Source organism: Rhinopithecus bieti, unplaced genomic scaffold (genome assembly GCF_001698545.2).
Source record: "Rhinopithecus bieti isolate Rb0 unplaced genomic scaffold, ASM169854v2 scaffold_3050, whole genome shotgun sequence".
NCBI classification, from domain to species: domain Eukaryota; kingdom Metazoa; phylum Chordata; class Mammalia; order Primates; family Cercopithecidae; genus Rhinopithecus; species Rhinopithecus bieti.
Genome location: NW_016803890.1, coordinates 164,531 through 188,459, shown reverse-complemented (window position 1 = coordinate 188,459; position 23,929 = coordinate 164,531). Strand labels below are relative to the sequence as shown.

The 23,929-nt window shown below is 45.4% G+C and overlaps 1 protein-coding gene and 1 pseudogene across 1 annotated transcript in view; both read right to left on the bottom strand.

Annotated features, from left to right (window-relative positions):
- Nucleotides 1-4,027: 4,027 nt before the first annotated feature.
- On the bottom strand, nt 4,028-4,834 carry LOC108518906 (putative coiled-coil domain-containing protein 144 N-terminal-like; annotated as a pseudogene).
- Nucleotides 4,835-11,013: 6,179 nt separating this feature from the next.
- The window catches only part of SPECC1 (sperm antigen with calponin homology and coiled-coil domains 1), a 162,108-nt gene continuing 149,192 nt past the window's right edge, over nt 11,014-23,929 (bottom strand). Inside the window, exons 12-13 of the mRNA XM_017857631.1 lie at nt 19,957-20,016; nt 11,014-11,786 (exon numbers count right to left, since the gene is read on the bottom strand). Of these exons, the coding sequence (XP_017713120.1) occupies nt 11,697-11,786; nt 19,957-20,016 (150 nt within the window). The 3' untranslated portion in view covers nt 11,014-11,696. The remainder of the gene's footprint in view (nt 11,787-19,956; nt 20,017-23,929) is intronic.

Sequence of the window (23,929 nt, the reverse complement as noted above, 5' to 3'; positions counted from 1 at the left end):
TTTAAAAAATAAACTTTAAGCCAGGTGCAGGGGCACATGTCTGTAGTCCCAACTACTTGGGAGACTGAGGCACAGGATCACTTGAGTCCAGGAGGCTGGGGCTGCAGTGAGCTATGATCACACGCCCACACTCTAGCCTGGGCAACAGAGCAAGACTCCGTCTCAAAAAAAAAAAAAAAAAAAATTAAAAATGAGTTATTTCTGTCTTCTGGATATATGTCCTTTGTCATCAGATATATGTAGTGTGAATATTTTCTCCCAATCTGTGGCTTTCAATATAGGCAGTTAAAAAAAAAACCTGAATGTATTTAATCCTTTCAAAGGCTCTACAGCATTTTGGGAGAATGAGCGGGCTTCAATCTGTTACACACAGACTTAGAGTGATATGTCGCAGAACTACATCTAGGTAAGAAGCAATGTGAGGCCAGGCGCGGTGGCTCACGCCTGTAATCCCAGCACTTTGAGAGGCCAAGGCAGGCGGATCATCTGAGGTCGGGAGTTCGAGACCAGCCTGACCAACATGGAGAAACTCTGTCTCTACTAAAAATATAAAATTAGCCAGGAATGGTGGCGCATGCCTATAATCTCCGCTACTTGGGAGGCTGAGGCAGGAGAATCGCTTGAACCTGGGAGGCGGAGGTTCCAGTGAGCTGAGATTGCACCACTGCACTCCAGCCTGGGCGATAGAGGGAGACTCCGTCTCATTAAAAAAAAAAAAAAAAAAAAAAGAAGAAGCGATGTGAGCGATGTGTTAGGTAAGAGGTAGGTGTGTTCCTGAAAAACATGGCATATCAACTAAATCTGGGTGAGTTAGCCCTCTAAGGGTGGCCGTTTGCAAGTCTGTAACATCTAAGGGAGAGAGCTTTTTTGTTGTTTTTTTTTTGGTTTTTTTTTTTTTTTTTTGAGACAAGGTCTGGCTCTGCTGCCCAGGCTGGAGTGGAATGGTGCAGTCTCAGCTCACTGCAAGCTCCACTTCTCAGGCTCAAGCCATCCTCCCCCAGCCATCCTCCTGGCACTACTGGTGACACTGTGCTGAGTCACAGCAGCACTCCACCCATCAGGACTCATTTTTCATTTCCATAATTGGAAAGTGCAGAATCAGGGGCAGATGAGTAGCTGGAACTACAGGCATGTGCCACCACACCTGGCTAATTTTTTGTATTTTTTGTAGAGATAGAGTTTCACCATGTTGCCCAGGCTAGTCTTGAACTCGTGAGCTCAAGAGATCTGCCTGACTCAGCCTCCCAAAGTGCTGGGATTACAGGCGTGAGCCACCATGCCCAGCCATGTGTGAATATTGAGTCACACCTATGTGAGGGACAGCTGGGTGTGTGTGTGATGTATGAGTGTGTGTGATGTATGAGTGTGTGTGATTCATGAATGTCTGTGCCATCCACATGGGGAACATTTGAGTGTGAGTGATGTCTGCATGTATGTGTGAGATGCCTGTGTGTACATATGACATCAGAGTCCTTCACTGGACATTGCAAAGGACGTTGGAGGGGTAGGGCCTCTTTCTTACTGAGTTCACAGAATGAAGTGTTATAGGGGCCTCCAAGTGCTGGTGGCCCTGTTGGCATGACTGGGTAGAGCTTGCCTGAGAATAAAATGACCAAAGAAAGACAAAACCCTGGAGATAGTGCAGCACTGGATCTAGCCATATGAAGCTGTCCCCTGGACTTTTTAGCTATGGAAGTCAGCCTTGTCCCTCCTCAGTTAGCCCCTTTCCCTTTATATTTAGCTGGTTTAAGCTGGGTTTCATTGCAAAAGTCCTGACTAATACAAACACTTATGATAGAATGTGAATGGGGAAAACTTAGACTCAAACTTTGAATCGGTAGATCTTTGTTAGAACAATGCTCAATCCTCATCTTCATCTCCAACTGACATGGAAAATAACATTCTCCTTTTATTTTTTGTTTTCAGTTCCATGAAAGAGATGCAAGTTGACATTCTCTCATTTCTGAGATACATACTAACAATATATTTGCACACAATATCCCACATGTTGCTCATCTCCATTCTCACTCCATGGATCACCTTACTGCCTATTTTTGTAGTGAAAAATCACAAATTTAATATTAGGTGACACCCAGTTTGCTTTGACTCACACTGTTTCTTTGGAGCAGTCAGTAAATAGTCAAATCAACTTCCACTGACTGCACAAAATATGAACCACTTCGCAAATCTGTGCATCATCCTTATGCAGGGGTCATGCTAATTTTCTCTGCATTTTATTCCAATTTCAGTATATGTTTGCTGCTGAAGCAAGTACAAAGCTCTCTTTTTATACATGGATACTCATGAGTCATGGATGAGGCTTAGTTCGCTCTGTTAAATCCAACTAACATACTTGAGACTCAGAATTCTGGTGATGGCTTCCTGCCACAACTCTGGGAAAGGATAATATGAGACCTTCCATGATCTAAGAAAAGGTATCACACTGGATATAAAGGGGCCTCAGCATACAGATCTGGTAGCAATGACAAAAGGAAACTCATCTCTTTCTGCAACATTATTTGAACTGAACCCCAAGGGCATAAAGGATAACTTAACATGAAGGTCTCAGCTAAGTCTAGGCTGAGATTAAAAGCATAACAAATTTTTAAAACAAAATAATTCTTACTTTGATTTTCAAAAATACTTTAAGCCAAAGGAAACTCAGGATTCAAAAGAATAGGTATGGCTCATTTTATTCAATACTTAGATTTATAGAATGCATGTAAATCAGGCATTTCCAATTATTAATATTAGTGTATAAGACTGTTACACATTTTCAAAAGGCAGTTAAAGGTTACCTTTCACTATTTTCTACCTTCAGAAATGCTTTTCTTTGAAAGGAGGGAGCAAAAGTTTCCACTGAGATTAAGTCATCACACTCCAATTTTAAATCTCTCAGTTTACTCAGGCTGGACAGCAGGCTGGAGTGCAGTGCCGGGATCTTAGCTCACTGCAACCTCTGCCTACCGGGTTGAAGCGATTCCCCTGCCTCAGCCTCTGGAATTGCTGGGACTACAGGCGTGCCCCACCAAACCCAGCTAATTTTTGTATTTTTAATAGAGATGGGGTTTCACCATGTTGGCCAGGATGGTCTCCATCGCTTGACCTCATGATCTGCCCGCCTTCACCTCCCAAAGTGCTGGGATTACAGGCGTGAGCCACCACGCCCGGCCAACATTATTATTATTATTATTATTATTATTTTGAGACGATGTCTTACTCTATCACCCAGGCTGGGGTAGAGTGGCGCGATGTCGGCTCACTGCAACCTCCGCCTCCTAGGTTCAAGCGATTCTTCTGCTCAGCCTCCCAAGTAGCTGGGATTACAGACGCATGCCGCTATGCCTGGTTAATTTTTGTATCTTTAGTAGCGATGGGGTTTCACCATGTTGATCAGGCTGGTATCGAACTTCTGACCTAGTGATCCATCTGCCTCGGTCTCCCAAAGTGATGGGATTACAGGCATGAGCCACTGTGCCCAGCCAACATGAAGTTTTTAAGGATGGAAGGAACCTGAGCGAAAGTAGAATATGTCTGCTATATAATAGGTGTTCAGCTTATGTTTCAATAAATTCTCAATAAATTGACAAAATGGATAAACACATTTGGGAAGGGCAATTTTTTTGTTTTTGTTTTGTTTTGTTTTGTTTGGAGTCTGGCTCTGTCGCCCAGGCTGGAGTGCAGTGGCACGATCTCGGCTCACTGCAAGCTCCGCCTCCCGGGTGCACGCGATTCTTCTGTCTCAGCCTCCTGTGTAGCTGGGACTACAGGCGCCCGCCACCACCCCCGGCTAATTTTTATTCTTTGTATTTTTAGTAGAGACAGGGTTTCACTGTTGTTAGCCAGGATGGTCTCGATCTGCTGACCTCGTGATCCACCCGCCTCAGCCTACCAAAGTGCTGGGATTATAGGCGTGAGCCACCGTGCCCGGCCGGGAAGTGCAATATTTATTTATTTATTTATTTATTATTTTGAGACGGAGTCTCGCTCTGTTGCCCAGGTTGGAGTGCAGTGGCGCGATCTCAGCTCACTGCAAGCTCCGCCTCGGGGAAGTGCAATATTTTTCAAGAAAACTCCTGTAAAGTCAAGCAACACATTTGCAATAGTAATAATCATTTATATGTTCTCCCGTCTCACTAAGAGACCTGGGCCCCTGACCCCTCTGAGGTTTCCCCTCCCGGGTGCCATGGGGCCTGCGGGCACCAGAAAGCCGGGGTCCCTAACAGGACGGCGCGCCCGCCTCCTTCGCCTGGCCATTACCTCTCCTTCCTATCCCTCTTGTTCATGCCAGGGTCTCCAGGAGCCAGGACGCGCTCCACCCCAGGGACGTCGCCCGACCGGGCAGCTCTGTGGAGCTCGCAGAGATCTTCCAGGCGGACGTCGTGCTGGGGCTGGTCTAAGGCACCCTCATCGTGCTCGCTGTCGCTGCCCGCGCTGTCGCTTAACCAGCTGAAGGAGTCTGAGGACCACTGGTCCCCAGGCAGCTTAAGGACAACTGGCCCTCCTGGCTCCCGACGCTAGAGGTCTTCCTCATGGCGGAGACTGTCGGTTTCGGAGACCCCTCAGACCCTCCCCGCTCTGGTCCACCCCTGGAGGCCATCAGTAGAGAGCTACTGCCTCGGCCACAACCTCCCGGCAGGAAAGCCCGCGGTTTCCAATCTGTGAAAGGAGCACCGCCAAGCCAGAAATGCCAAGCCAGGCGATCACTGCCACACCAAGCCAAGGGACCACCGCGAAGCCAAGCGACCACCGCCAGGCCAAACGATCACCGCCAAGCCAAGCGACCACCGCCAAGCCTCGTGGGTAAGGCCAAGCCATGCAGGTAAGGCCAAGCCAGTCCGTTACATACCAGTGCGCATGCGCACCTGTGACGTCACTGCAACGGAAGCTCCAGCCTCCCAGAAAAAACTCCCTCCTTGGCCTGCAGGTGGCGCTGCAGCTCCGGCGCCAGCCTGGGCTGGCGGGTCGTCCCTGGGAGGGTTCGGGGTGGCAGCGCCCAGCCTGCCTGTCATGAGTGACGCCTCACAGAGCCGCCGGCGCACCTGCTCCTCGGCTTGCTCTGTTCAGGGGTGCGGCCAGTTCCCGCCCCTGTGCCGCCATCGCTTGGTCGCTCCTGGCTTGGCCACCGCAGCGAAGTTGCCCCAGGGTCCGCGCTGCCAGGATGCAAGCGGAGTGGGATGGCTGGGTCAGAGCGGGCTGTCTGGCCGGCGGGAAGGGCAGGCCGACGCCGCTGCCCGCCTAGCTTCTACTCGGCCTGCGCCTGGAGCCAGGGACCAGCTCTGGGCATTCCGCTGCCTTAGGATGGGGCCGAGCAGCCGCTGCCACCCTGTGCCGCAGCCGCGGCGCACATCTGCCCAGGGGCAGTGCGGCGCGTCGGGGAAGGCCAGGTGCCACCGGGGTTGCTAGCCTCTAGTCGGTCCTGACTGTGCAGCCCACGAGCACCAGTGAAATTTAAGAAAAGTGACAGCCGAGCGCGGTGTCTCACACCTGTAATCCCAGCACTTTGGGAGGCCAAGGCGGGCGGATCCCTTCAGGTCAGGAGTTCGGGGCCAGCCTGGCTAACATGGTGAAACCCTGTCTCTACTAAAATACAAAATTTGCTGGGCGTGGTGGCGCGCGCCTGTAGTCCTAGCTACTCCGGAGGCTGAGACAGAATTGCTTGAACCTGGGAGGCGGAGGTTGCAGTGAGCCGAGATTGCGCCACCGAGCTCCAGCCTGGGCTACAGGGCAAGACTGTCTAAAAAAAAAAAAAAAAAAAAGAAAGAAAAGAAAAAAAGAAAAAGTGACAAAGGAGAATCTAGAGAGCACTCAAATACTAATTCTTGAGGACAATTAAGACAGATAGCATTATGAAAAACAGATTTTGTCACTGAAGCCTCAGGGCTTCAGCCTAGATCCTAAGCTGCTCACCCACAAAAAGCCAATCACTGAGATGAGGACTGCCAAGGAAGAAGGCTTTAATCAGGTGTGGCAGCCGAGGAGATGGGAGCTCAGTCTCAAATCCATCTCTCTGACCAACGAAAATTAGGGATTTGTAGTATAGCAAGGAAGAAATGTAACTATGTACAAGAAAACATGAACTAGGGAGGGGTAAGGAAGCAATCGTTTAAAAAAGTATCTTCGGTCGTGCTTGGTGGCTCCGGCCTGTAATCCCAGCACCTTGGGAGGCTGAGACAGGCAGATCATGAGGTCAAGAGATCCAGACCATCCTGGCCAACACGGTGACCCTCGTTCTCTACTAAAAATACAAAGATTAGTTGGGTGTGGTGGCATGTGCCTGTAGTCCCAGCTACTTGGGAGGCTGAGGCAAAAGAATCGCTTGAATCTGGGAGGCGGAGGTTTCAGTGAGCCGAGATTGTGGCACTTGCACTCCAGCCTGGCGACAGGGCTAGACTCCATCTCAAAAAAAAAAAAAAAAAAAAGTTATTCACCTTGCCTCCTCAATCTTGGCATAATTCCCCCTGCGAGTGGTTTCCGGGGTCTCGGTTGGCATTTACTCACACGTATGACATTGCACATATTGTGTGCACATCTGCACAGCTCAACAGTGTCCTGGGTAGGCCTTGAAGGGTGATCTTCGTATGAGCCTGTGGCCTCAGCAAGAAAGCTGTACACGGGAAGCGGAGGAGCCAGCAGGAGCCCAGTCCTCTGCCGAAAATTCCAGCACCACCCACAAGAGCAGCTGCCGCGGAGATTGTGACCCAACAAGGAATATATGCATGAAGATGCTGGTTTGAAAACACTCAGTGTAAGCATGGCACTTTCAAAAAATATGATAAATGTCACTGAGAAAAAAATCAGAAACAAAATATATTTATTAGAAATATTACAGTCATTTATCATACACTTTCCTGTGAATAAATACATCTAATTAGCATGTCACATCCTAACACTGCTGAGTACAATCTAGTGTGGTCTTTACAGACACGACGAGGCCACAGATGTATCAATTACATTCAACTAATGTAGTTAAAATTAGTGTGCTACTCAGGATGCTACAGATTTAGCAAAATTCTAACCTGGTTCAGAGGAGTGAAATGCCCAGTGAATTGAGGCAACTGTAGATATTCAAAATGCTTCTAAAAAGGCTGTGAGGTTATATCCCTTACTGCATGTCATTGGTAGGTCATCTCAAAATGGCACTCGAGCTTTGGAAGGGTGAGAGCTATTGCTAGATTTGGCAGGTGGTCTGCATCTATGGGCCGAGTCCTCCATCTCCACAAGCCGCCCCTCAGTGGGGAAGAGGAGGGGGAGGCTAAGGGAGTCTCTGTAACATTTGTGGACCGTAGAGAAGAGAGCATGGCAGAGATTCCTCACCGCTGGATGGCTTGTGCCCTGGGGATGTGTGTTTTTATCTAACTCCCACCAGCATCTACTTGGGTTGGTCTCTACAAAAGCTGTAAAACAATAATGGAATGAAAAAGGAAAACAAAAGACATATTGTTTTTGAAATGAAAGGGGCTAGGACAAGAGAAGCTCCTGAGAATGTTATCCCCACAGGGCGGGGGCCGGGGGCTACCATCAGACAAGGAAAATTCAATCGTGTTCCATGCAGAGGACAGCGACTTCTCGCCTTGAAAAACTCCCCTACTCTACTGGGGCTTGCATTTTGCAGCTGTCTGTCATGTAAAAATTATACATTAAAAAAAGGATCTTCAGAACCACCAATTTTAAATGACTGTACTGGCTGAGGGAAGATGCAAAGAAACGTGGCTGGTGTACAGGCCTCTGAAAGCCTCAGGACAGAAACTGGGAATGGCACGCTCTGCTGAGAACAGAAAATGTAAGATGCTGACCTTGTTTTCCCAGTTTACCAACTTCCACCTTCACCTGGTGCTCTGAGCTCTGTTAAAACAGACCTAAAACCCTACCCCTTGGCCTAGCTGGGGTGGGGACTGCCTCCCCCAGGTCCTGCGCCTCCACACGCCAGCGGATGGCTTGGGGGAGCCCTACTAGCTGCTGTGCTAGAAGGCCTATTCCTGGACTCCTGAGGCCATCAGTCACAGTTCCAGGACCCCAGCAGAACCTGCCCTTCCCCGAAACACCACCTGTATTTGTTTTTTCTGTGTGTGTGTGTGACAGGGCCTCACTCTTTTGCCCAGGCCAGAGTGTAGTGGCACAAACACAGCTTACTGCAGCCTCAAACTCCTGGGCTCAAGTGCTGCTCCCACCTCAGCCTCCCAAGCAGCTGAGACTACAGGTGCCTGTCATTGTGCCCAGCTAATTTTAAAAAATAATTTTGGGCCAGGCGCGGTGGCTCACCCCTGTAGTCCCAGCCCCTTGGGAGGTTGAGGCAGGCATATCACTTGAGGTCAGGAGTTCGAGACCAGCCTGGTCAACATGGTGAAACTGTTTCTACTAAAAATACAAAAATATGCCAGGCATGGTGGCACATGGCTGTAATCCCAGCTACTCAGGAGGCTGAGGCAGGAGAATCGCTCGAACCTGGGAGGCAGAGGTTGTAATGAGCCAAGATCACACCACTCTAGCCTGGGTGACAAAGTGAGATGCTCTCTCAAAAAAAAAAAGAAAAGAAAAAATTTTTTTTTTTGTAGAGTCAGAGGTCTTGTCATGTTGCCCAGGCTGGTCTCGTACTCCTGGGCTCAAGCAATCCTCCCACCTCAACCTCCCAAAGTGCTGGGATTACAGGCATGAGCCACCATGCCTCACCACCATGTGTGTTTCTATGGACAGGACGTGGCATTCTTCTTCTACATGCACACCCACTGGCAAAAAAAAAAATGGTGGTCCGGGAAACTCCTTGAGTTGTAAAAATAAATTGCACATGGCCTTTCATGTTTCTGTCCTTCTTTTTAACCTAAAGAGAGCAGGATACAGACAAAAATGGGGGAGTTTGGCCAGTCATTGGCAACTTGGGCTCCCATTGGAGAGGGGCTGGTATGGCCCCAGCGGAGCAGGAGGGAAACCACACCATTGCTCAGAGTTGGTTCTGGATGGTTCACACGTAATCACTCAAAATGGAGCCAATCACAGGCTGGATGTGGTGGCTCACCCGAGTGAGCTGAAATTGCGCCACTGGCACTCCAGCCTGGGCGACACAGCAAGACTCTATCAAACAAAAACAAACAAACAAAAAAACAGCCGGGTTTGGTGGCTCATGCCCATAATCCCAGCACTTTGGGAGGCTGAAGCAGGTGGATAACCCGAGGTCAGGAGTTTGAGACCAGCTGGGCCAACATGGTGAAACCCCCTCTCTATTAAAAATACAAAAAAATTAGCTGGGTGTGGCGGTGGGCACCTGTAATCCCAGCTACATGGGAAGCTGAGGCAGGAGAATCGCTTAAACACGGGAGGCAGAGGTTGCAGTGAGCTGAGACGGTGCTATTGCCATTCAGTGTGGGCAATAAGAATGAAACTCTGTCTCAAAATCAATAAGTAAAAATAAAAATAAAAAACAGAACCAAAAATAAAAAACAAAACACCCACTCCCACTCCGGGTATCCCAAGCAGCAACTTCCCCACATACAACCCTGGAGTAATTCCAGCTTAAATCTAACAACCAGCAGCTCAACTCAACTACTTGGGATATTACTTTCCCCCACTTTAATGGTGGGTAAAGTACAAGTACAGGGTTAATAAAAAATGCTTCAGACAAGTGCCTGAAGCAGCAGAAGTAATAACTCTCAGGTTGAATTGGTTGTGACTGTGTCAAGTTTCATTTCAATACAAAGGCATGGGTGATGTAATGACCATCACCAAACAGCTGCTCAGGAGCTCCAGGCTGCCTGCCTTGTGGCTGCCAGGGAAAGGTGTCCACCCCCTCAGTGGTGCTCCATGCAGCTGTGCTTCAGTCGCCTAAAGAACTTTCAAAACATGTAGACTGCATCTCTGGTCCCATTCCAGACATTCTGAAGTCAACCAACTAGGGCAGCCAAGAGTGTTTTCAAAAGGGTCCGCTGGAGGTTCTGATGCAGAGCCGCGGCTGGGATCCACTAACAGGGCTGGGGTCCTGTTAGTCTCAAGGTGGCTTGAGACTCAGAGATCCACTGACCTGTGCAGCCCAGCTGCCACCTCTGCAAAGGTCTGGCTTGGAGGAGGGGACTCAGCTCCTACCTCTCCAGGAATGGTCAGGGGCTACACCTGCAGCCTCTAGAACCTGGCTCTGAACCAGTGGCTCAGATCAGCAATCAGAATGTACTTTGAGTAGTAATGGCAGTCACTGTCATTCTCGGTGACACACTGGAAGGATGATCCTTTGTTGGAGGGGCACTAATGGGCTATTTGGCACTTAAAACAGCAAGGGATGGGCATTACCTATGTCCCTCAACCACCTGTGTGAGCCACGCCCTCACTCACTGTGTAATGCACACAGATCTGCCCAGAAGAATGCCACAGAGCCACCAGATGGGCACCCGGGCCAGACCAAGCACTTCTGAGGGAATGGGGCGGCTCTGGGGGGGACTCTGTTGCCACTTGAGGTGACCAGTAGGGTGCCAGGGCAATTGCATTCTTCTTTGTTAAGTATAAATGGGCCTTCACGGCCCACCCCTAAGGGCTTCCTTTTCCCATGCCGATGTAAGAGGCCTGGGGAAGCACTAAAGGCCAAATCAGTCCAGAGCTGAAATACTGCCTGGATTTGCTGTCAGCCCAGAATCCCCAGAGGCACACACCCTCAGCCTGCTTCATCCTGCACAGCAGACACAGGCCATTCACACACATGTGACCTCCTGTCAAGTTCTGTGGGGGACAAGCCTGTGTGGGTGTGATTGGGAGTGGGAACGAACGGGAGGACAAAGGTGCGGGGATGAGGACTGCAGTTTCTCTAGTGTGAAAGCCACCAGCTGCTCGGGAGCACACAGACTGCGGTGGCAGAGGTGTGGGGCGCCTCCCAGGGGCTCCAGTAAAGCAGCCAGGGGCTCCCTTGCATTCTCACAGGCTTTCCTTTTGCTACAATGAATCAAATAAGGGACTGTGAGAGCTAAAAGTGAATCAAGTTCTAGGTGTTAATATTGTTACCTAGAACTCCCATCTTTCCCCAAAGGGCTGAGTGCGCACGTTTCCAGATTGCCCTGGAACAAACGTTTATTTTTTGTTTTCTTTTTTTGGGGGGAGGGGGGAAGGGAGGGTTCACAAGGGCCAAGTTTTGGTTTTTGTTTATTGTTTTTTTGGGACAGGGTCTGGCTCTTTCACACAGGCTGGAGTGCAGGGGTATGCTCACAGCTCACTGCAGCCTCGGACTCCTGGGCTCAAATGATCCTGCTGCCTTGGCTTCCTAAAGTGCTGGGATTACAGCCACGAGCTACCACACCCAGCCAAGGGCAAAGGTTTCATAAAGGCAAAGCCAGGATATTTTTAACAACAGCAACCAAAAGACTGATTTGGAGATGCTCTTTGTCTGAAATTCTGCAGATGATGTGTTCAGTCACCCAATGTAATCAGCAAAACAAGCCGGAGTGTGGGGTCTTGGTCTGGAAGGAGGGAGGCTGGGCTCTTTAGAAGCATCCCATGGGAGATCAAAGAGTCCCCAGTTTACAGTCCAGCTGCGTTTGCATTTGAGACAGGTACACAGTGGGACCCACTCTTTCTTACGTGGGTGTTGGTCCACTTGGATTGAGCCTGCCTCTGAAGTCTAGGCAGCTGGGTGGTGGGTAGAGCAGGGTCAGTGGACAGTGATCAGGTGCTTCCAGGACAAGCTGCAGCAGGTGGCAGTGGTGGCTGCTCCTGGCCCTCCATGGTTACGTCTCAAAGTACTTGTAGATTTGGGCCACGTACTGCATCACGCTCTGCCAGTCGGGCCGGTCCGTGTACAGCATCTCACTGAGTTCCTGCAGGGGAAGGGAATGGGGGATAGATCACAAGTCAGAACATCACAGACCTCTTCCCCTCAAGGACTTCAATCCAGTTCAGTTAGGGCTTACGCTGCCTGGGAACCCTCCACTTACATAGACAGAATGTGAAGACCAGCACAGGTGGTGCTGAAAACGATGGGTTAAAGGCCTTTTCCTCTCACTTATTCAGGAGATACTGTCTCTTTCCAAAAATGGAAAACATGACCACCACTTTCATCTTTTAAGCATATGACAGCATTTTAACAAGTTTTAAAAAGCAAAACTCACCCATAATTTCACTATTAAATGACTTCCAAGTTTCTAAATTACATTTGAAGCCACCTCTAATACCCCAGGCTCCCAGCACAGTGCACGTGCAATTATGTGGGCTGTGCTATTACGTGGGGTGAGCATTTCACACCCGGGTCCCCGTGCTGCTGTGCCATTGTGTGGGCTACCATTCTAGTGGATGTGCACTGACCAGGGAAACTGTTGTCCAACAAGGGACATGGCGTGCTGTGTATGCTCACCTCGTCAGCACCACAGACTTTGCGATCAGGATCTTTGTGCAGTATTGTTTTCTTCTGTCGAACTAGTCCCTCAAGATAACTTTCTAAGAGTGGGATTATCACAAAAGCCTTGAACCAATTTCAAATGCAACCATTTATTTTACAGCATTAAGTGTTACCATTTAACATGTTTTTGTTTTTGTTGTTGTTGTTATTTAACATAGTTTGGTGATTTCTGGCTTATTTTATTTTACTTTTGCTAATTTGCTGGTTTTACTATTTTGTTCATTTCGCAAGTAAGCTTGTAATGAGCATGCATAATGTCCAGGCCAGAAAGGGAAGGGCAAGAAGGTGGGCATCTTGTCAGGCGCTCAAACTTTTCTGAAATTTGTGCCACTGGACATATTTAATAATGAACTTTGGGATTGAATTAGGATTCCTGTGTGGTTACAAGAGAATAGTAAGAAAGGACCCTGACGTAAAGCCAGAAGCAGAGATGCCATGGAAGTAAGGCTGAACTTAGCACATCCGTTCCTGGGCGTTGACAGAGCTGGCTGAGGCTGTTAATGAGCCATTCGTCCCAATTCAACATCTGAACAGACTTCACCTATTCTGCTCCCTGGTGACGCTAAAAAATTATCAGCATATCATTAATCATGGGAAAGGAGTGGAAGAGGAGTTGGTAGAACATTCCATGCAGGTACACCTAGGACAATTTTAAAAGAAAAACAAACTTCCACAGAATATAAGGATAGAATGTCTCCTTCTACCTACACTGCTGTAGTCATGACTGGACAGAGACTGAGGCCTGGCAAGCTAAAATCCTTACCAAGGCGGGTTGCTAACATGACTTACAGAAAGGAAGTGAAGAATTGGGCATGCAATTTGGGAGACAGATGAGCTCTGGAAAAAGAAGGGATGCCTACAAACACAAGAGAGATGGCACACTGCACACTTTCCTCTGTATGATGGGAAGGGTGTGTCTTTAATCTCAGAGAGGACTCAGAAATCCAGTCAATATTGACAGTTTTAATATTTTCTTTTTTTTTTTTTTTGAGACAGAGTCTTGCTCTGTCGCCCAGGCTGGAGTGCAGTGGCCGGATCTCAGCTCACTGCAAGCTCCGCCTCCCGGGTTTACGCCATTCTCCTGCCTCCTGAGTAGCTGGGACTACAGGCGCCCGCCACCTCGCCCGGCTAGTTTTTTGTATTTTTTTAGTAGAGACGGGGTTTCACCGTGTTAGCCAGGATGGTCTTGATCTCCTGACCTCGTGATCCGCCCGTCTCGGCCTCCCAAAGTGCTGGGATTACAGGCTTGAGCCACCGCGCCCAGCCAATATTGACAGTTTTGAGCAGACTATTTTACACGCTTGAACTTCATAACTGAACTAAAAATATTTAGTACATTGTTAACATCATATTTGAGAATTTGTGAAGATATTTTGTACATTTCAGAAGACAGAGTATGCTGCATTAGTAACAATCTTAAAGTGCATGACATTTGTTTGAATTAGTAGTTAAGACCCTCCAAAGATACCAGACCCAGATGATTTCACTTGTGAATTCTATTGAATATTTAAGGAAGAAGTAATATCAATTCTATACAATCTCTTCAAAAAATGGAAGAGGAGAGAAGAGTTCCCAACTCATTCTATGATCCCAACATTATCCTGATAACCAAAACTAGACACAAACATTACAGGAAATCTACATGCCAATTTCTCATGAGTACACAATCTATTAACCTATAAATTATACTACATCATGATCAAGTGAGGTTCATCCCAGGAACACAAGGCTGGTTCAACATTCGTAAACTGATGTAATTCATCACATTAACTAACTGAATGAGAAAAACCAGATGATCAAATCAACAGATGAAGAAAAAGCATCACACAAAATTCCACAACCAAGACAGTTTTTATATGTGGTAACTCTCAACAAACTAGGAACAGAAGGGAACCTCTTTCACCTAATAAAGGATATGTTTAAAAACCAACAGCTGACATCATACTGAATGGTGAAAGACTTGAACACTCCCCCCATAAAATCAGGAACAAGGCAAGGATGCCCTTTCTCATCTGTCCTATTTAAAACTGTACTGGACAGTAATCCCAGCACTTTGGGAGGCCGAGGCGGGTGGATCACCTGAGGTCAGGAGTTCAAGACGGGCCTGGCAAACATGTTGAAACTCCATCTATACTAAAAATACAAAAAACTTAGCCAGGCATGGTGGCAGGTGCCTGCAATCCCACTTACTCAGGAGGCTGAGGCAGGAGAATCACTTGAACCCGGGAGGCAGAGGTTGCAGTGAGCCGAGACCACGCCATTGCACTCCAGCCTGGGTGACAGAGCAAGCCTCCATCTCAAAATCAAAAACAAAAACAACAAAAAAAAACGTCCTGGAAGTTCTAGCTAGTGCAAAACGGCATGAAAAAGAAACAAATGGCATGCAGATTGGAAAGGGAGATATAAAACTGCCTTTATTTGCAGATGACGTGATTGTTTAGAAAATCCCAAAGCATTCAGACGCAGGTTTAGCTAAGTCTCAGGATACAAAGTTAGTATACAAAAGTCAATTGCTGTCCTATATACCAATTGAACAAATGGATTTTGTAATAAGAAAAACAATACCATTTACAATACTACCAAAAAAAAAAAAAAAGAAAAGAAAAAAAAATCCACTAAGGTCTAAAACTAACAAGATATGTCCAGAAGGTGGACAGAGCTGTCAGGGTGGTTGAGGGCATGGGCTCTGGAGCTGCCTGCCTGGCCTTGCCTCTTGCCTTTCCTGCTCAAAAGCCATGTGCTTCAGTTTCCTCCTGTAGAGTGCATCCACCTCGCAGGACCTCCGTGAGGGTCCAACAAGTCCATACATGAAAAATGCCCAGAATGGTAAACAGTAAATACATAAATATGAAAAAAAATGCTTTTCACACAATAAAGCACAAATTAGCTATTTCAGCACATCTCATCATGTTTACGCTTGCAGAGTAGGCCCAGCCATGCCTCAGGAATTGCTGTGTGGTGACCTCCCTCCACGGGGGCATGCCAGCACCCAGTCCTGCAGCGGCTGTCCTGGTGGGCATGCTGGCACGCAGTGAGCAACAGCCCTCATGAACTACATGGCCTGGTAAAGACACAGCAGCCCTGGGGACACATGTTTTGGCTGTTTTTATGACAGTGATGTCACATATCCTTCCTCACCTAATTCCTTTTCTGGGGAGTTGCTCACACCTGCAATTGGGCTGACTAAGATGCTCTCCTTACATGGTGGCTGAGGAAGAACATTTTCTAATATCTGGGGAACACTATAGAGCTTCACTTTTAAAGATCTCATCATCTCACACCAGTCAGAATGGCTATTGATAAAAAGTCAAAAAGTAACAGATGCTGACAAGGCTGTGGAGAAAAGGGAATACACTCTTTGTGGAAATGTAAATTAGTTCAGTTACTGTGGAAGGCAATTTGGAGATTTCTCAAAGAACTCAGAACTACCATTTGACCCAGCAATCCCATTACCGGGTATATATTCAAAAGAAAAGAAATCGTTCTACCAAAAACACATGCACACTTATGTTCATCGCAGTGCTAGTCACAATAGCAAAGACATGAAATCAATCTAGGTGTCCATCAACAGTAGACTGGATAAAGGGCCAGGCCTGGTGGCTCACAACCTGTAATCCCAGCCCTTTGGGAGGCTGAGGCAGGTGGATCACCTGAGGTCAGGAGTTCGAGACCAGCCTGGCCAACATGGTGAAACCCCGTTTCTACTAAAAAAAAAAAAATTAGCTGGGTGTGGTGGTGCGCATCTATAATCCCAGTTACTCAGGAGGCTGAGGCAAGAGAATTGCTTGAACCTGGGAGATGGGGGTTGCAGTGAGCCAAGACTGCACCATTGCACTCTAGCTTGGGCAAAAAGAGCAAAATTCCATCTCAAAAAAAAAAAAAAAAACATTAGACTGAATAAAGAAAACATGGTACATATATACCACGGAATATTATGCAGCCATAAAAAGAACAAAATCGTGTCCTTTGCGGCAGCATGGATTCAGCTAGAGGCCATTATCCTCAGCAAACTAATGCACAAACAGAAAACCAAATAAGACATATTCTCACTTACAAGTGGGAGCTCAACATTGGGTAGTCGTGGACATAAAGATGGGGACAGTAGACACTGGGGACTACAAGAGGAAGAAGGGAGGGAGGGAGGCAAGGGCTGAAAAACTATTGGCTACTATGTGCACTACCTGGGTGACAGGATCAATCATACCCCAAACCTCAGCATCATCCAGTGTACCCATGTAACAAACCTGTACATGTACTCCTTGAATCTAAAATAAAAGCTGAAATCATAAAAACAAAGATCTCATCCTAATATGTTATACCCCAGAAACTTATATTTACTTGAATATAAACATATAATTTTCCTGGCATAATCTAACAACAGAACTTGATTGAAGATTTGGGGATTACTGCTGTCACTTCTGACTGGGTGTAGTTTTAAAGTGTCATGTGTAATATACTGGATTTTTCAATCCACATCCAAGTATTGAAAAGCAAATTTAAGAATGTAGGAAATTTCTATTTTGTTGGTGGAATAAGCTGGGAAAGTGCTCACAAACACTCCTAAGTGCCTTTGAGATTAATTATCATGTGTGTCAGCAGCTCTTCACAGACCATCCACACAGACAAAACCCCTGGCTCTGACAACTAGGACAACAAAATGACCTCATTCCCTAACTGCTAAAGCGCATTAGACGAAAATTAAGAATTAAATTTAAAAGAAGTAAATATTAATTACAACACTACAAAGAAAATGTATTCTGTGTAAAATACAATCTTCCAACAAGGTCTCACTGTATCTTTTTCCTTACCTGATCTCTCTGTTGGTACTCATTAGTTTTGTTGTTCTGAAGGGAGATCCCTGCTATTCCACCCTGGTCAGATGTGTAAGTTTCCTCACTCCTTTTTAAATTTCCTGGACTTGTAAATACACAATAGGAATATCTGTGTCTTAAAAATTTAGCAAAATCTGGGCTGATGGGGATATTTTTTCTTTGTGTGTGTGACGACATTTTAAAGCACAAATTCAACCTCTTTAATGGTTAAAGTTTTATTTCTTTTTGAGTAAGTTTTGTAGGAATATTTTCATTTAATATTTGAAGACATATACTTGTATTTTTCCAAAAAACTGTCCATGCTGTTTCAAAATTATACTGGCATAGCACTGCTCATGGTGATGAGATTTCACAATAGATGTACATTCACTTTTTCATTTCTCAGATTCCCCACGTGCTTTGAGGGTTAGAATTGTATCTTTTTTTATTTTTGAGATGGAGTTTTGCTCTTGTCGCCCAGGCTGGAGTGCAATGCTGCAATCTTGGCTCACTAAAACCTCCGTCTCCTGGTTTCAAGCGATTCTCCTGCCTCAGTCTCCCAAGTAGCTGGGATTACAGGCACCCGCCATCATGCCTAGCTAATTTTTTGTATTTTTAGTAGATACAGGGTTTTGCATGCTGGCCAGGCTGGTCTCGAACTCCTGACCTCAGGTGATCCACCCACCTCGGCCTCCCAAAGTGCTGGGATTACAGGGGTGAGCCACTGCACCCAGCCGGAAGTGTATCTCATTTTTATTTCAGCTTAGATTTTCCCGATCCCTAATGAGATTGAACATCTTTAAAAATCCTCATTGACCATTCGTGATCTTCTTCTACGAATTTTCTATTCTAGCCTTTGATAATTTCCTACTAGGTTGTATTTTTATTACTGGTTAGCAGAAATTTTTAATAGATTATCTGTCTTTGCTTTTTCTGTAGTCTCATTATAATGTGTCTGGATGGATATTTTGTTTTATTCATCCTGCTTGAGATGACTAAAGAATCTGTGGACTCTTTCATTATCTTTTCATCATTCTGGAAAATTTTCAGGCATCATATCTTCAAATACCATCTCCATTCCATTCTTTCTATCCTTTTCATCTGGAATTCCCTCTGGGCAGGGGACATGGCCATTGCCTTATTTTTTTGGTCCATGTCTCTTAAACTCTGAGACAGACACTATTATTTAGATAGCCCAACAGTCATTCCCAAGCTCTCTCCCTTGCAGGTTTCCCACTAAAGAAACTGAAAACTGTTCATACACTCACTTCCTCAAATGCCCTTGCAGCAGGGGACCATGTAACAGAGAACTGCCAATGAGCTGGAGAAACCCAGGGAGCCTTTTACTTTCATACTTTAAAGGGAAAGATAGAAGGCACTTGCTTTATCTCTTTCCCTTCTTCCCGTCCTATAGGTGGAAGTGATGTCTGAAGTTTGGCAGCTACCTTCAACCACAAAGAAACAAACATGGGGACAAAAGCAACAGATTAAAGATGGTGAGCATGGATAGGAGACACTTTGGGGCTTTGATTATAGTACTGAGTGGTGAACCAGTCCTAAAACTACTGTTGTTAAGAAAATTAACATTTTTATGGTTTAAGTAACTGCTGGTTGGATTCTCCATTTCTTGAAGCTGAACATGTACTAATTCAACCTTACCATTATATTTTATATTTTTTAATGTCTCTTTTATATTTTGGGTGATTTCCCCATATTTATTTTCCAATTTAGTATTTCTCTTTTCTGCTGTATCTAATGAGTGGCAACACATATTGTGGTCTTAATTCCAAATTTTCATTTCTAGAAGTGTTATTTGATTCTTTTTACAAATCTCTTTTTTAAATAGAATCCTTCCTTCCTTGTGGTTTCTATTCCTCCTTTTATCTCTTTCATATGTTTAAATAGTCTTTTTGTAGTCTCTTATTATTTATCATCTCAAGTTCTGGTAGATAATCCTTGTGTTTGCTATATCTGCTGACTAGCTCAAGTAGATCATTTTCTCAAGTGTTTTGTCACTTTTTAGTAGCCACCGTAGTATCAGCCCAGGGGCTTCCTGCATCCAAGAGTATACCAAGGGCTTCATGCAGTACAGATATTATAAATTTGGACTCTAAACGTCATCTGGTCCTGTTTCTTTTCCTTGCAAGAGACTGTCTCTCTTTTCTCTCTCTTCTTTTCCTCTCTCTGCGTGCACGCGCATGCACAAAATCCCAGGTGGAGACCAGTTTCTTTATCACCTCGTTGGGCTGGCTGGTGGAGTTTTAGAGATTTCTGCTTTCACTAAGAAGAGCAGCATGTTGTGAGCCTTGGCTTTATGCAGACTTGGTGTTGGCTTGGACCACCGTCCCCCACCCGGCCCTGCCGAGTTTTGCAGGCTCAGTTGTGCCTGGTTTCTGCTTTGTTTTACATTTCTAGCATCTGGGTATTTCCCATTCTTTCCTGAGAGCTTAGCTATGTGTTGATATTTTTTAAAATAGCATTTTATTCAGATCTCTAGGTGCTCTGAACAAGAGGGCTCTAATAATAATTCAGTCCACTGTTTCCAGAACTGAAATTGGTCCATATGAAACCTTATGTGACTGAAAATCTCTTAGACTTGAAAATCTCTAAATCATATGTTCATATGTGATTATATCAGCTGGATAACTCTATACAGGTATTGAGAGCAACAGACTTTTGGCAAACAGATGTCAATGTTCTACAAGAAATCGTTTATCAGATGGCATAAAGTTATTTCTCATACAATTAAAGTATCACAAGGATACAAAATAGGATACTTACCAGGCTGGGTTTGATGCCTACACTTTCAGCTGCTTCAAATGCCAACAAAAGATTCCTCTTCTAGGTTAAAAAGACAAGGAGACTGGAATCAGTAATTTAAAATATATAGCTTTTGCCAGGAAAGAACATCAACTGATATTCCCATATAGATTATTCACTATTATAAAACAAAGAATAGTAAGTCAAGTATACAAAATATGGTCTCAGTTTAAGAAAAAAAAGAAAAACAACAGGTTGCAACTGCACCAAAACTAACATTACTGATTGACACCTATCAAAGATAAATTTTTGTTTAGCTTTGTCAAGATTTAAGTAATTTGCACTTTGCAAGATTTATGGCATACATAACAAAGCTGCTTAATCATGATGCTATAACAAAAAAATTATCAAGGTAATAAATGCATATATTGTAGTATATATAGATTGTATTTAAATAAAATGAAAACCTGGTCCTTCAATCCTGGTCCTTCAGAGAACTACCTTTCAATTTCTGTTTAGTTATGGATTATTTCCATATCTCTGTAATATGCTTACACGACTACTACTTGATTTCTAAAATGAAGGCATTTTCTACTGACTTCCTCCAGGACAAATGAGGACTCAGGCACCATGCATCTGCCTCCTCCTTACACTGTAGACACATAGCTAATTTTCGTGCCCGTATTAATATTAGCTATGTTTGTGACCTTAAATAATATCTGTGAACTTCTATTTTTTGTCCCATCGGGTGTGGACACTTCCTGACTCTACTTTGTATGTCAGGAGTAAATTCCCCTTTCTTCCCTCTACCTGGTCAAGTTGTAAACTGCCACAGCTGAGAATATTTGCTTCCTTTTCTGGAAGCACATTTAAGTCCTTTGTGCTCTCTGACTAGAATGATTCCGGAAGCTGAAAACCACAAGCAGCATCACAGAAGTCAGTTCTGGGCACGTGTCCTCTACAGTTCCACCATCGTGACCTTCGCCACTCAAAGCATCATTCAAAGGAGTTCCTCTGTTACTCTACCAGTCGTCCAAAATCGCCCCACATTTTAGTGTGCTCCAGATTTGGACCCTGCCTTTCTTCAAAAGTTTGTTTTTTTCCTACAATTTCTGCTTGTTTGGGGTTTTTCCCTACTGGGAGGAGAACTTCATGCCTCCTTCTTATCTGGCCTCTTGCCCATTCTGACTGTTGCTTTTAAGTCCTAACATTCTCCTCATGGCTGCTGCCATTCTGTTCTGACACAGAAGGCCTGCATCATAGTTGGACCCTGGCCTCCTCGCACAGCTTCTCATCTCCTTTATCACAGCCTCGAGCTCTTAATCATCTCATCATTCTATGAAACCCTTCAGCTCCAAGCCCTCCAGAACCTCACTGATTTTTGGATTTTACTCCCATTCTATTGCCCAGGTTTTCTTCTTAAGAAAGAATATGGGGAGACATATTTTCTGGATGTATGAAAATTTCCCTTTTCTACCATCACATTCAGTTAACGGGCTGGCTAGACAGGGAAAATAATTTCCCCTTAGAACGTTAATGGTGGTGCTCCACAATCATTCAGCCCTAGTGTGTGGCTTCTTTTGTGGACTCTTCCTAGCTATTCTCTGATGTGTGTTCATCTAGATGAACTTAAGAATCGTTTGATCATGCTTCTCCCATTCCAAAATTCATTTCAAAATTATTAGGATTATATTAAAATTTAATTAAATTGTTATATTAAGTATAATTGAGAGATAAATGTTTCTTTACATACTCAGTTTTATGTTCCTCAGTGGAATTTCTTTGAGATGGAATCTTGCCCTGTCACCCAGGCTGGAGTGTAGTGACTCGAGCTCAGCTCACTGCAATCTCTGCCTCCCAGGTTCAAGTGATTCTCGTTTCTCAGTCACCTCAGTAGCTGAGATTATAGACATGCAACACCACACCTGGCTAATTTTTTTTTTGTTTTGTTTTTGTATTTTTAGTAGAGACTGGGTTTCACCATATTGGCCAAGCTGATTTTGAACTCCTGACCCAGATGATCCGCCTGTCTAGATCTTCCAAACTGCTGGGATTACAGACGTGGGCCACTGCACCTGGCCAAATTTTTTAATTTTATACGTTTAGATTTTATACATAATTATATATTTTAGATTTCATACATCATTTTATACACTTTTCCATTTCCCCCACAGCTCTCACTTTCTGCCCTTGCTTGAACATCTAAAGTCTGAAGCGACAGGTTTTCCCTGACACTGAAGCAAACACTAGGCACCAGGTCACCGAAAAACAGAAAGATGTGGCCACCACATTTTCTTCCAGTCTGTGGCCCATGCCGTGGAAAGCTGCTGATCTGTGGTGATCCTGCCCAAGCTGCCATGCCCGTTCCTTGAAATTAAAGGAAAGGAGGGGGCATGCGCTGGAAACTACACACTTGTTTCCCTAACGCTACTCTGTTTTGTTGAGACAGGAGCTGTGCACTCCTGGCTTCCTTCCATTTAGCCCAAATTACTGGCAGCAATCTCCTATTTTGGTGCTATTGAAGCCTTTGTCTTTACTTCAAAGCTCTTTTGCTTAGTTTTTGAAGAGGTGGGGGGTTTTTTAGCCAGTGTTTAGGCCACCATTGTTCCAGAAGTCAAATATTTTATGGCTTTTAATATGTAATGCCAAACATTGCTTTCTAGAGCATTACCCCAATTTTTGGTTCCAGCAATAGTGTATAAGTGGCCATTTTCCTGTACTGTCTCTGCCAAATGTGTCAGGCTGAAAATATTTTATTATTTTAATTTGTATTCATTGATTACTAGTAAGGTCTAACGAGAAGGCATTTCTAAACTCAAGGTTTTATGCAAAAACTTTCTAGCTTGATTCTAACGAAACCACTTTTCTTTTTCTTTTTCTTTTAGATGGGCTCACTACCGTAGCCTCAAAATTCTGGGTTCAAGGGATCCCCTGGCCTCAGGCTCCGGAGTAGCTGGGATTACAGGTGTGTGCCACCACGCCTGGAACCGCTTGTGTTTTCACAGGGTGCTGCATGCTGTTTCTTCTGTGTTCAATATCTGTTGTGAAAACACAGGGGGAGCTGGGCATGGTGGTACGCTCCTGTAATCCCAGTTACTCCAAAGCCTGATGTGGGAGGATCCCTTGATGAAAAACTGTCTCAAAATACCCTGAAATAGTACACAGGGTGACATGGAATACAGAGAGGGGGTGGTTTTTTATTCACAACAGTGACTTTTATTCATTTTTGCAGCAGCAGAACATCTGTGACCAAGTGTTATTATCCTAGTGCTCTTTCATTTGATCACTGTCACCATCACTGTGCAGAGGCCCTGGGAGGCAGAAGCCACAGAGAAGCAGCAGCTCCGAAGGGCCTCACTTCCCCCATGGACTGTAAGCTTCAGATGCGGCTCAGCCCACAGGGGCCGGGCAGGGTGATGCCATCACTGCTTCAGTCTGCCCTGGTCGGGAGAGGATGGTGCAGGCCTGGGACCTTCCAGTTCTAGGACAGCCTAAGCACCCAACCTGTGGCGAAATTCTGTCACCGGCAAGACTTGAGGGGCTGTGCTTGTTGGGCCTCACACTCAAAACCAACGGGAGAACGGACGCTGATCCTAGAGTTCCCCTTCTCGGGGTCACACTTCATTCATTTCAGACACTGACATAAGCACGCTCCAGTCCACTACCTGAGTCTGTCTGGACTAAGCAGAGAGTTGCATAGGCGGACAAGTGAATGCCCTATCCTTTTACTGAAAACAATAGAAACAAAAACAGCTGTGCACAGTGATTCACAACTGTAATCCCAGAACTATTGGGAGGCTGAAGCGGGTGGATCACCTGAGGTCAGGAGTTTGAGACCAGCCTGACCAACATGATGAAACCCCATCTCTACTAAAAATATAAAAACTAGGCCGGGCGCGGTGGCTCAAGCCTGTAATCCCAGCACTTTGGGAGGCCGAGACGGGCGGATCACGAGGTCAGGAGATCGAGACCATCCTGGCTAACACGGTGAAAC